Source organism: Balaenoptera acutorostrata, chromosome 16 (genome assembly GCF_949987535.1).
Source record: "Balaenoptera acutorostrata chromosome 16, mBalAcu1.1, whole genome shotgun sequence".
NCBI classification, from domain to species: Eukaryota; Metazoa; Chordata; class Mammalia; order Artiodactyla; family Balaenopteridae; genus Balaenoptera; species Balaenoptera acutorostrata.
Window position 1 is genome coordinate 35,140,004 of NC_080079.1, and position 12,755 is coordinate 35,152,758.

At 36.7% G+C, this 12,755-nt stretch overlaps 1 protein-coding gene across 4 annotated transcripts in view; it reads right to left on the reverse strand.

Annotated features, from left to right (window-relative positions):
- KIF11 (kinesin family member 11) overlaps positions 1 to 12,755 on the reverse strand; it is a 78,890-nt gene that overhangs the window by 12,929 nt on the left and 53,206 nt on the right. The window contains exons 20-23 of one of the 4 annotated variants that reach the window (XM_057531341.1): positions 12,595 to 12,746; positions 11,575 to 11,691; positions 9,382 to 9,528; positions 3,145 to 3,163 (exon numbers count right to left, since the gene is read on the reverse strand). In XM_057531341.1, coding sequence (XP_057387324.1) covers positions 9,397 to 9,528; positions 11,575 to 11,691; positions 12,595 to 12,746 — 401 coding nt within the window. In that variant the 3' untranslated portion in view covers positions 3,145 to 3,163; positions 9,382 to 9,396. Of the gene's footprint in view, positions 1 to 3,144; positions 3,164 to 3,498; positions 5,356 to 8,071; positions 9,529 to 11,574; positions 11,692 to 12,594; positions 12,747 to 12,755 lie in introns of those variants that run through there. The other 3 variants (XM_057531342.1, XM_057531340.1, XM_007187491.2) reach the window with 3 other exon arrangements.

Below are 12,755 nucleotides of genomic sequence, written 5' to 3' on the forward strand. Positions count from 1 at the left end.
GTCAGAATGGCCATCGTAAAAAGTCTACAAATAATAAATGCTGGAGAGGATGTGGAGAAAAAGGAACCTTCCTACACTGTTGGTGGGAATGTAAATTGGTAGAGTCACTATGGAGAACAGTATGGAGGTTCCTTTAAAGACTAAATATAGAGCTACCATATGATCCTGCAATCCCACTCCTGGGCATATATCCAGAGAAAACCATAATTTGAAAAGATACATGCACCCCAATGTTCACTGCAGCACTATTTACGATAGCCAGAACATGGAAGCAACCTAAATGTTTATCAACAGATGAATGAATAAAGATGTGGTATATTTATACAGTGGAATATTACTCAGCCCTAAAAAAGAATGATATAATGCCATTTGCAGCAACATGGATGGACCTAGAGATTATCATACTAAGTGAAGTAAGCCAGACAAAGACAAATATCACATGATATTGCTTATATGTGGAATCTAAAAAAAAAAAAGATAAAAATGAACTTATATACAAAACAGAAATAGACCCACAGACATAGAAAACAAACTTATGGTTACCAAAGGGGAAAGTGGGGAGGAATAAATTAGGAGTTTGGGATTAACATATACACACTACTATATATAAAATAGATAATGAACAAGGACCTACTGTATAACTCAGGGAACTATACTCAATATTTTGTAATAAGCTGTAAGGAAAATGAATCTGAAAAAAATATATATGTATGTATAACTGAATCACTTTGCTGTACACTTGAAACTAACACAACATTGTAAGTCAACTATACTTCAATCTTTAAAAAAAAGAAACCTTAAAAAAAGATAAGAAATAAAAAAAGTTAATTTGTACTGCTAAAAAACAAAAAGAAGAAACAAAGAACAGAGGGAACAAATAGAAAACAACTAGCAAGATTATATATTTAAACCCAATAATCACATTAAATATAAGTAGTCCAAATAAATGAATTAAAAGATTGTCAGACTGTATAAAGAGCAATTGTCATCTATAAAAAGCTCACTTCAAATAGAAAAGATAGACAATTAAAAGGAAAAGAATGGAAAAAGATATATAGGCATACCTCGTTTTATTACACTTCACAGATACTGCATTTTTTCCAAATTGAAAGTTTGTGGTAAACCCCACATCGAGCAAATCTATTGGCATCCTTTTTCCAACAGCATTTGCTCACTTCATGTCTCTGTCACATTTCGGTAATTCTCTCAGTATTTTAAGCTTTTTCATTATTATTGTTATATTTGTTATGGTGATCTGTGATCAGTGATCTTTGAAGTTGCTATTGTAATTGTTTTGCAGTGCCACAAAACATGCCCGTGTAAGATGGCAAAATTAATTGATAAATGTTGCCTGTGTTCTGACTGCTCCACCCACCAGCCATTCCCTCATCTCTCTCCCTCTCCTTGGGCTCCCCTGTTCCCTGAGACACAACAATATTGAAATTGTTAGGCTGATTAATAATCCTACAATGACCTCTAAGTATTCAAGTGAATAAAAGGGTTGCACATCTCTCACTTTAAATCAAAAGCTAGAAATGATTAAGCCTAGTGAGGAAGGCATGTCGAAAGCTGAGAGAGGCCAAAAGCTGGGCCTCTTGCACCAAACGGCCAAATAGCCAAGTTGTGGGTGCAAAGTAAAAGTTCTTGAAGGAAATTGAAAGTGCTACTCCAGTGAACACACAAATGATAAGAAAGAGAAACAGCCTTATTGCTGATATGGAGAAAGTTTTAGTGACCTGGATAGACGATCAAACCAGCCACAACAGTCACTTCAGCCAAACTTAATTCAGAGCAAGGGCCTAATTCTTTTCAATTCTATGAAGGTTGAGAGAGGTGAGGAAGCTGCAGATGAAAAGTTTGAAGCTAGCAGAGTTTGGTTCATGAGGTTTAAGAAAAGAAGCTGTCTCTACAACATAAACATGCATGGTGAAATAGCAAGTGCTGATGAAGAAGCTGCTGCAAGTTATCCAGAAGATTGAGCTAAGATAATGAATGAAGGTGGCGACACTAAACAGATTCAATGTAGATGAAACAGCCTTCTGTTGGAAGAAGAAGCCAGCTAGGACTTTCATAGCTAGAGAGGAGAAGTCAATGCCTGGTTTCAAAGCTTCAAAAGACAGGCTGATTCTCTTGTTTAGGGCTAATGCAGCTGGTGAAGACGTGAAGCCAATGCTCATTTACTATTCCAAAATCCCTAGGGCTTTTAAGAATTATGCTAAATCTATTCTGCCTGTGCTCTACAAATGAAACAACAAAGGCTGGATGACAGCATGTCGTTTTACAGCATGATTTACTAAATATTTTAAGCCTACTGTTTGAGAGGTTTGAGAGAATTGACTTCAATTTTGAAAGAAGTACTTCTGTGGGTAAAATGCTATCAAACAGCATTGCATGCTACAGAGAACTCGTTCCTGAGTCAATAGATGTGGCAAACTTCACTGTTGTCTTATTTTAAGAAATTGCGACAGCCACCCCAGCCTTCAGCAAAGACCACCCTGAACAGTCAGCATCCATCAACATTGAGGCAATGCCCTCTACCAGCAAAGATTATGACTCTCTGAAGGCCCAGATAATGATTAGCATTTTTTAGCAACAAAGTATTTTTAAATTAAGGTTGTACATTATTATTATTATTTTATTTATTTATTTATTTTTTGGCTGCATAGGGTCTTCGTTGCTGCATGCTGGCTATCTCTAGTTGCGGCGAGGGGAGGCTGCTCTTCACTGCGGTGCGGGGCCTTCTCATTTGCGGTGGCTTCTCTTGTTGCGAAGCATGAGCTCTAGGTGTGCGGGCTTCAGTAGTTGCAGCACACGGGCTCAGTAGTTGCGGAATGCAGGCTCTAGGGCACGGGGGCTTCAGTAGTTGTGGCACACGGGCTTAGCTGCTCCACGGCATGTGGGATCTTCCTGGATCAGGGATCGAACCCATGTCCCCTGCACTGGCAGGCGGATTCTTAACCACTGCGCCACCAGGGAAATCCCTATTTTTTTAGACATATGCTATTACACACTTAACTGACTACAGTCTATAGTGTAATCATAACTTTTATATGCACTGGGAAACCAAAATATTTGTGTGACTTGCTTTATTATATTCACTTTGTTGTGGTGGTCTGGAACTGATTCCGCAGGCTTTCCAAGGTATGCCTGTATCATGCAAACACTAAGAAAGAGAAAGCTGGAGTTGTAAATCAACTATACCTCAATTTTAAAATTAATTTTTTAAAAACAAATTTAAAAAAAAAGAGAAAGCTGGGGTATCTACATTAATATAACAGTTAACATTAGAATAAGGAATGTCACAAAGGATAAAAAGGGACAATACTGATAAAGGGGTCGATTCATCAAGAAGTATAACAATTCTAAGGATGTATGTACGTCACAACACAGGTGCTAGAAATGGAAAGAACTGAAAGGAGAAATTTAAAAATTCACAGTTGTAGTTAGAGTCTTCAATTTTTTTTTTTTTTTTTTTTTTTTGCCACACCGCATGGCTTGTGGGATCTTAGTTCCCCAACCAGGGATCAAACGCGGGCCCTTGGCAATGGAAGTATGGAGTCTTAACCACCGGACTACCAGGGAATTCTCAAGACTTCAACATTTTAATTAATAGAACAACTACACAGAAAAATCAGTAAGGTTACAGAAGACCTGACCACCTTATCAATCAACTTGGTCTGACATTTACAGAAAAATCCATCCAATGATAAAATACATTCTTTTCAAGTTTAATATTTTACTTAGACTTTGCTTATCAGTCTAATATTAATTAGAACCTTTACTACCTCCCAGATAATCAAAGAATCTTTGAATCCTTTAGCTCCTCTTAACCTTCTTCCATATATTTTTTTTTTTTGGCTGCTCTGGGTCTTAGTTGCGGTACGTGGGATCTTCGTTGTGGCATACAGATTTCTTAGTTGTGGCATGCAGGCTTCTTAGTTGAGGCACGTGAACTCTTAGTTGCAGCATAATATGGGATATAGTTCCCCAACCAGGGATCAAACCCCAGCCCCCTGCATTGGGAGCATGGAGTCTTACCCACTGGACCACCAGGGAAGTCCCATCCTTCTTCCATTTTATGTGCTATTCTTGAGGGTTTTAATTCCATATATATTTTAGACCCTATAAAACATTGTTATTGTTTTGTAGTGATTATTTACCTTTCTGATGCATTTATATTTTCCATTGTTCTTTATTCTTTCCTGCATCTCTGAGATGCCATTTGGTATCATTTTCTTTTCACTTAAAGAACACTCTTTAGTGTTTCCTTTAGTGCCAGTTTGGTGATGACAAAAATCAATTTTCATTTCTTAGACACATAAGATGCCTTTAATGAACCATCATTCCTGAAAAATATTTTCATTAGGTATAGAGTTCTGTGATGGCAATCAGTTATTTTGTTTCAGCAGTTTAAGTATCTCTATTGTTTTTACTTTCTTATTTCATTTAAGCTTTTAGCAGTTTGCCTATGGTGTACCTAGGTGTGATTTTGCATTTATCCTGCTCAGGAATTATAGGGCTTCAGTCCCATTCTCTCTTTTTCCTTATGAGGCACTAATTATATGGATGTTAGATATCTTCACCACATCCTGTTTCTTTCATATTTCTCATCCTTTTGTCTTGCTATGCTTCAGTGTAACAATTTTCTTCTAACCTACCATCCACTTTTTGAAACTCTTTTTAACTGTCTATTCAGCAACTAAACCCAGCCGCTGTATTCATAATTTATTGTATTTTTCAGTTCTAGAATTTCCATCTGATTCTTTTTTTTTTAATTTTAAAAGATCTTGTTTGGGAATTCCATAAAAGTAAACATTTAAAGAATTTGGGTAATTCCCTGGCAGTCCAGTGGTTAAGACTCAGCACTTTCACTGCCACGGCCTGGGTTCAATCCCTGGTCGGGGAACTAAGATCCTGCAAGTTGCATGGTGTGGCCAAAAATAAATAAATAAAAGATCTTGTTTGGCAACTCAGTTAGCTGTAATTTCTGTAATTTGTTTCTGTTGTTTTCTGTGGGTTTTTGGTCTGTCTCTTGGTATAGTAGGTTATTTTTTTTTAATTAATTTATTTATGGCTGCATTGGGTCTTCATTGCCGCACGCGCTTTCTCTAGTTGCAGTGAGTGGGGGCTACTCTTCATTGCGGTGCGTGGGCTTCTCATTGCGGTGGCTTCTCTTGTTGCAGAGCATGGGCTCTAGGCGCTTGGGCTTCAGTAGTTGTGGCACACGGGCTCAGTATTTGTGGCACGCAGGCTTAGTTGCTCCACAGCATGTGGAATCTTCCTGGAGCAGGGATCGAACGCGTGTCCCCTGCATTGGCAGGCGAATTCTTAACCACTGTGCCACCAGGGAAGTCCCTAAAATAAATCATTTTAAAGTACATAATTCTGTGGCACTTTGTATACTCACAATGTTGTACAACCACCACGTCTACCTAGTTCCAACACATTTCTAACATCCCAAAAGAGAACTCGATATTCATTAAGCAATCATGCCCTTTCCCTCAACTCAAAACAGCCTTGGCAACCACCAATCTGTTTCTATGAATTTACCTATTCTGGAGATTTCATAAAAATGTAAACATACAATATATGAATTTTTACATCTGACTTTTTACACATAGCATTATATTTTCAAGATTTATCCACACAGTAGCATGTATCAGTGCTTCATTCTTTTTTATGGCTGAGTAATAATCCATTATATGTATATAACACATATCGTTTATCCATTCATATGTTGATGGACACTTGGATTGTTTATACCATTTAGCTCATAGTGCTAACATGAACATTTGTGTACAAATTTGTGTGGATAAATTTTTTCTTTTCTCTTGGGTAGATACCTAGGAGTAGAGCTGCTGGGTGAAATGGTAATTCTACATTTAACTTGTTTATGAACCACCAAACTTTTAAACAGTGGCTGAACCACTTTACATTCCCACAAGCAATATATGAGAGTTCCCATTGAACATCTTCACCAGGACTTGTTATTTTCTGTTTTTACTATAGCTATCCTTGTGGATGTAGTGGTATCTCATTGTGGTTTTGATCTGCATTTTCCTGAAGACTACACTCTTGCTGCTTTCTAGATTCTGTCTTCAGTTTTAACAGTTTGATTGTCTTGTTGTGGATCTCTTTGAGTTTATCCTGTTTGGATTTATTGAGCATCTTGGATGTGTAGATTTGAGTGTTTTAACAAATCTAAGAAGTTTTCAGCCATTATTTCTTCAAGTATTGTCTGCCTCTTTCTTTCTCTCCTATTCTTCTGGTACTCTCTTTTTTGTAAATATTGGTATGCTTCATTGTGTTCCACATGTCTCGTAAGTTCTACTTTTTCCTTCATTCTTTTACCTTTTTGCTTCTTCAATTGGACAATTTCAATTGATCTAGCTTCAAGTTCACTGGCTTTCTATTGCCTGATCATATCTACTATTGGAAGCCTCTAGTGATTTTTTTCATTTCAGTTATCTTACTTTTCAGCTCCAAATTTGTATGGTTCCTTTTTATGGTTTCTTCACGGATATCCTCTATTTGTTGAGACATTTTCATACTGGATTCCTTTAGCTCTTTGAGCATATATGAGACAGTTGATTTAAAGTCCAAAGTTTCTGCTCCCTCAGGGATGGTTTATGTTCATTTCTTCTGTGAATGAGCCATACTTTCTTTGCATAATTCCTAGTTTTTGTTGAAAATTGAACATTTGAATATTATAATAGGGTAACTTTGGAAATCAGATTCTTCATGCTTTGGGGTTTGTTTTTGTTCCTTGCTGTGGGCTGTAGCAATTTATTTAGTGACTTTTCTAAACTATTCTTTTGTAAAGTCTCAATTCTTTGACTTACGTAGTCTCTAAAGACTATATTTTTGCTTGTGTTCAGCTAGTGTGTTGACAGATTTCCTTGAATGCTAGTAGCCAAAAAATAAATACATAAAACAAGAATTAAAAGAAAAAAAAAGGAAAAAAAAAATCCTCCCAGTCTTTGTAGGTTGGCTGTGTTGGAGCACTCCTTTAAGTGCTTAGCTAGGTCATTTTAAATCTGCTTAGCCTTCACTTCCTGCTTGTGCTGAGCCTAGAGTTCAGCCAGCAGTGAACACTCAGGTCTTCTCAGGTCTTTTCTAAGCATGCAACTTGGCCTAACTGATGGCTTTCTCAGTTCCCTAGTATACATTGTTGTTTCTGAGTAGCCTAATTTCCCTAGGAAATTCTCTCCCATTTTTTCCTCTCAGGCTTTAGGCACTCCTTTATTTACCTCAACTGTAATCCTTTGCCAAAGGTGGCAGCAGGTTGTTCATTTGCCTTACAATATTTTTGAGAAATACCTGCCATTTTTCCACCCTGAGTTCTGAGTTAGATGAAACAAAGGCAAGTGCCTTGCTTCAGTCCTTCAGGTTGGCTTAGACAGGTTTCAACAAACAACTTTCTGAGATTAAGATCTCCTCTGCTCCTTCAGGACCAGGGAACAGGGTCTCACTCTGAGAACGATGGGCTTCTGCATGTCTTCAAGACCACCACATAGCTGGGAAGGGGAATGGAACAAGGGCAAGTAAAACACCAAAAAGCTTTCCTAGTTTTTAAGTCACTTTGTTCTTGATTCAACATTTGCTTCCAAGTTCTGACAAAATTGCTTCTGAATGTTTTTGCCTCTGAGGAGGAATGGGTCATTGAAGCTACCTACTCTGTTTTTGCTGAGGGTTATTTTTTGAGTCCTTGACATTGTATATTAAAATTTACAGAGCTAATTTAAGGCTCTGGATGTTAAAATTCTCCAGATTTATTTTTGCTTCTGTCAGGCACTTCAACCAGTTGCATTAGCATTCCTAGATAACTTTAAAATTTAGGGAATGAGATGACTTAAAGCTGGACTTCAGGCCCTGTGAGGCCCAATCTGTTTCTCATTAATCTTACACTAAATCATAGCCCCTTCAAGTGCAACTGAAAGCCGGGATGTTTATCAAGGCCCTTCTTCCTTGCTGGTACTTCTGTAGAAGTTTTATTTTAGGAATTTTAATATAACTGGCTTAACTCTGTAAACATACCCATTGCCAAATAAGAAATAATGAGACAAATAAGTTAATGTAGAAACCAAATTTATTAATCATGGATTTACTGAGGGTAGCTTATTTTTTTAGATATTATCCATAGCTTATGTTGACATCTGATTTTGCAGAGAAATTATATGATCATTTTTATTAAGATAATTAGCACTCTGCAAGGCAAACTTAGTTCCTTGAAGTAGCACATTTTCTAATTCTCCAACAGGGTTTGGTTTTACTTAGCTATCAGAATCAAATCTGAATTTATACACTTAAACTTGATGTGTGCACAAAATTTATTCTTCACATATATTCCTTCTAAGTGCTCTGGTTCTTCATGCTCAAACATCCCAACTTCCAGAAATTTGGCTGCCAGATTAAAATTGTCAGGGCCCTTCTAATAAGGGTTAAGATTTCAATAGCGAAAAATATATACACACATATTTTATTATATACAAAGAACAACAAGTTTCACCAGGTAAACAAAAGAATATAAATGATAGTCATAATTAATAGCTTCAAAAAGCGCTTAAACACTTTGAGCTTTTGCACAAGATACAGGCTTCAAAATAGGGTCACATAGCCATTAATCAGAACTCCAGGTAGTTCTCTCATAATAGCAATCTATATTCTGGAGAAGATGGCTTTTTATGAACTCTGTGGGGACTAATGTGTTAGGCCTCATAAAGGAATGAAATGCTTTCATATCTAGGGGGAAACAAATTAAAATATTGAAGGAAGGGATACTTCTTGGGTTGTGTTTATTGTTGACAGCAATTTTAGAGATAACCACAGAAAAGTGTAAAAGATTTCTAGGTAAAATTCTGGCTATCTCATAATAATAATGGATACCATTTTGTAGCTCTACAAATGGTTTGGTGACAAAAAAAGGGAGAAAGTTTGCTGAGAAGGCAGAACAAAAAAGTCTAGGGAAGGAGGCAAGCAAATATAAACATAATTCAATCATACCAAGAAAAGAAAGGATATGGTCCTTCCTAAAACCATGCGCTGGTGATATTTACGTATATAAGTTCAAGCCTAAAAGAACACTGCAGCTTCTATATATCTGCTATTTAGTAATATACTAGAAAAATATTTTTCATTTGTTATGAAAGAGCTATTTTATATCAAAAGCTAGAAATGCATATTTACTCAATGCAAATCCCAAATGAAACCCAACTTAATATACAGTAAACTACAGCAATGACAGAAAAAATGGGTAGATAATAAATTCAACTAATTTACAGTACTGCCTTGATATTTTCTACTCGTTTTTAATCTATACACAAGGCTCAAGTTCTGGGGTTACAGGTTTTATTTTTCATTTTTCTTAGAAAGTAAAATTACCTGTCCTCAAGTTAACTAAAAATTGTTCTGGGCTCGTAGAGGTAATCTGCTCTTCATAACAGATTGCTCTGTAGTTTCTTCTACTTTAGACCTCTCCAGCGGATTAATGCCTCTGTTTTCTTTATCTTTTCCATGTGATTTTTTATGCTGTGGATTTAAGGGGGAAAATTAAGTCAATATAAAGTAACATCTGATACATATTAATCATATTCTATTTTCACAGTTCTCTGATTTATAGGCAAGAAATTAGGTGTGGAAAACTTTAGAAAACACTCAGCACAAATTTGAGCCAACAATCTGGCAAGTAGAAATGAATGCCTTCTTCATTTTATCACCAAGAGGGGGGTGAAAGAAATATTAATTTTCTGTATGATTTTCCAAGGAATAATTACAGATTTTACTGTAGGGCAATGGTTCTCAGTAGGGAGATTTTGCACTCAAGGGGACATGTGGTACTGTCTGGAGACATTTTTGGTTGTTAAAACTAGGGGGTTGCTACTGGCTTCTAGTGGACAAAAGCCAGGGAAGCTGCTAAACATAACACATAGGACAGGTCACCACAACAAAGAATTATCCAGCTCAAAATGTCAATAGTGTGGCTGCTAGAAATCTTGCTCTAGGGAAACAAAGATTTGTTATTGTACAAAAATGGCAATTCTGGGAATTCTCTGGTGGTCCAGTGGTTAGGAGTCTGTGCTTTCACTCTTGAGGGCCTGGGTTCAATCCCTGGTCAGGGAACTAAGATCCTACAAGAGGTGCAGTGCGGGCAAAAAAAAAAAAAAAAGGCAATTCTATTTTAAGCACAGAATCTGATATACAGGCTATTTTAAGCACAGAATCTGATATACAGGCTACCTCAAGACACTTTTTATTTAAATTGTATCTTATCTTTTAAAAAACTTATATTTCTCATTTGGAAATATTTCATTGGAATCCTTGTACTTGCCTTTAGAGAGGCTTTAAGTAACTGACGACTTTCATTGTAGACCCACTCAACAATTCTTAGACAAATCATAAACCAACTTTAAAGTTTTTAACCCAGAAAATTTCCCCATATCAGACTGCTATCAGAGTAAAAATAATTTCTGTACTTCAGCTAAAGGTCTAAAATCCAATCCCAAGTCTTTTCTGGTACTATAGGAACTTCTTTGCCATAGCTGAACCACTAAGCCTGGCCTTCAAAACATCATAAACTTTAATAACAAAAGGATTTCCAAACAGGGATTAAGTAGTCACTAACGTTCTCTTCTCTTAACTTTCCCCCTTTTCTTAACTTTATAAGATAGAAGAGAGGGTCGATAAATAGAAAGAAATATATCTAGAGTTTTCTAATAGTAAAGAATGAAGCAAAAGGTAGGAAGACTTTGGAGATAAAACTGCCTTGATGCAGACAGAGAGGAATTTAATAAAATCTGAGCTAGAAGTTTTAACAGCTTAAATCAGGGATGGAGAATCTTTAGATCTTGGTGGAAAGACCTGCAGGTCTATTAAAGACAGGTACAAGCATATACATATCAGAAGCAGCACTTCAACTATAAAATGTAGACATCAATGTCCTATGTAAGTAAGGAAATCCTTACCTCACAGACTGTCTAGGCTCATGACTTCAAATTAGAGGGAAAGATGTAGATAGTTTACAGTGCCATACTCCCAGCAGTGATGGAAAAAGTGATAGGAGAGGGCATGGGATTTAAACACACAAGATCAAGGCAGGAGGCTACGTGGGGGAATAGTGAATAGGAGAAAAGCCTCAAGTTGGAGAATCAGTCATTTAACAGAGAGGCATTCGGTCTCTCAATCTTTTAAACTTCTTAGCCTTCAAAGTCTGATCATAGACAGAGACAGGCTCCAGGACTTCCATGTCAAAGGTGAAGGGAAGAGAGAAATGACTGTTTTTAGTATCACTCTGAGTATGTAGGAAGCAGAAAAGGGATAAATATAACAGCAGAAGATTACCAGCTAAGGATGGGATTAAGTCATATTTTGCCTTTATTTATCCTACCAAAAAATCCCTAATCGATTATCATACTTGTGTAAATAATTTAAATCAGAAAAGTTAACAAGCCATCCCAAAGGAATGACTAAAATATTTTTTCTATTCCACCCACCAAGAGTAATGCCTTTATACTGAATCGCAAATGACTGACTTACATCAGATGTGGAAGGGTTATCTGATAGGATATAATGAGGTACCTGGAAAAATGGAACCCCACCACTTGATGAACAATCCAAACTAGTGTCTACAGATGGCTCTTGACTTAGAGGTTCTTCAACAGTGTGCACCAGAACCGCCTTTTCTTCATCCAAGTCCTAAAATAAGAAGCTGATAAGTGATTAAGTCCCAGGGCTTAAAAACCTTCACACAAGTAAAGGCAGTTTTCTTCTTTGAAAATAACACAATGTCCATTACATAAAAGTTAAACCTCAACAAAATCAGTAGGAAGTCTACAAAGTAATGAAAATAATTCCTATTATGTTTTCATATAGAGAAGTACTTATAATAAAATGTTAAATATGGTAATCTCAGAATAAAGAGATTACAGTTTATTTTTTATCTTCTTTGTTACTTTCCAATTTCCCAACTTTTCTATAATTACTATAGTTAAGGGCACATGTTGTGGAGCTAGGTTCTAATTCCAGCTCCATCCTTGTGACTTAGGACAAGGTAATTCTTAGTTTCCTCACCTGTTAAAATGGGGATAGTACTAGCATTCACCTTATAGAGTTATTGAGACAATTAACTGAGTAAATATATATGTAAAGTGTTTAGAACAGCGTCGGGCACATAATAAACACAACATAAACATTGTCTATTATAATTATCTATGAGTCTAATCATAAAAAATGGCCCAATTAAAACAAACAGGCTTAGCAGTCAACTATCCTTAATGAGACTGGGTAGGACTGAAGGGCAAAGAATAAAATTCTTCTCGTGAAGATGATGACATCAAGAGTTTATGGGAGGGACTTCCCTAGTGGTGCAGTGGATAAGACTCCACGCTCCCAATACAGGGGGCCCGGGTTTAACCCCTGGTCAGGGAACTAGATCCCACATGCATGCCGCAACTAAGGAGCCCATGAGCCGCAACTAAGGAGGCTGCCTGCTGCAGCTAAGACCTGGCACAACCTAAATAAATAAATAACTTTTTTTTTTTTTTAAAAAAAGAGTTCATGGGAGAGTTCTAAAATTATGATGCCTAAAATAAATTTTACCTGACTGGTCTCTTCTTTGTTGTTTTCTGAACAGTTTAGCGTCATTAACAGCTCAGGCTGTTTCCTTTTCAACTGATCAAGGAGCTGTTCACGTGGCTGGGTTCTCACCAGTGTTGATGGGTATAAATAATTTTTCCTCTGTGGTGTCGTACCTTTAGTGG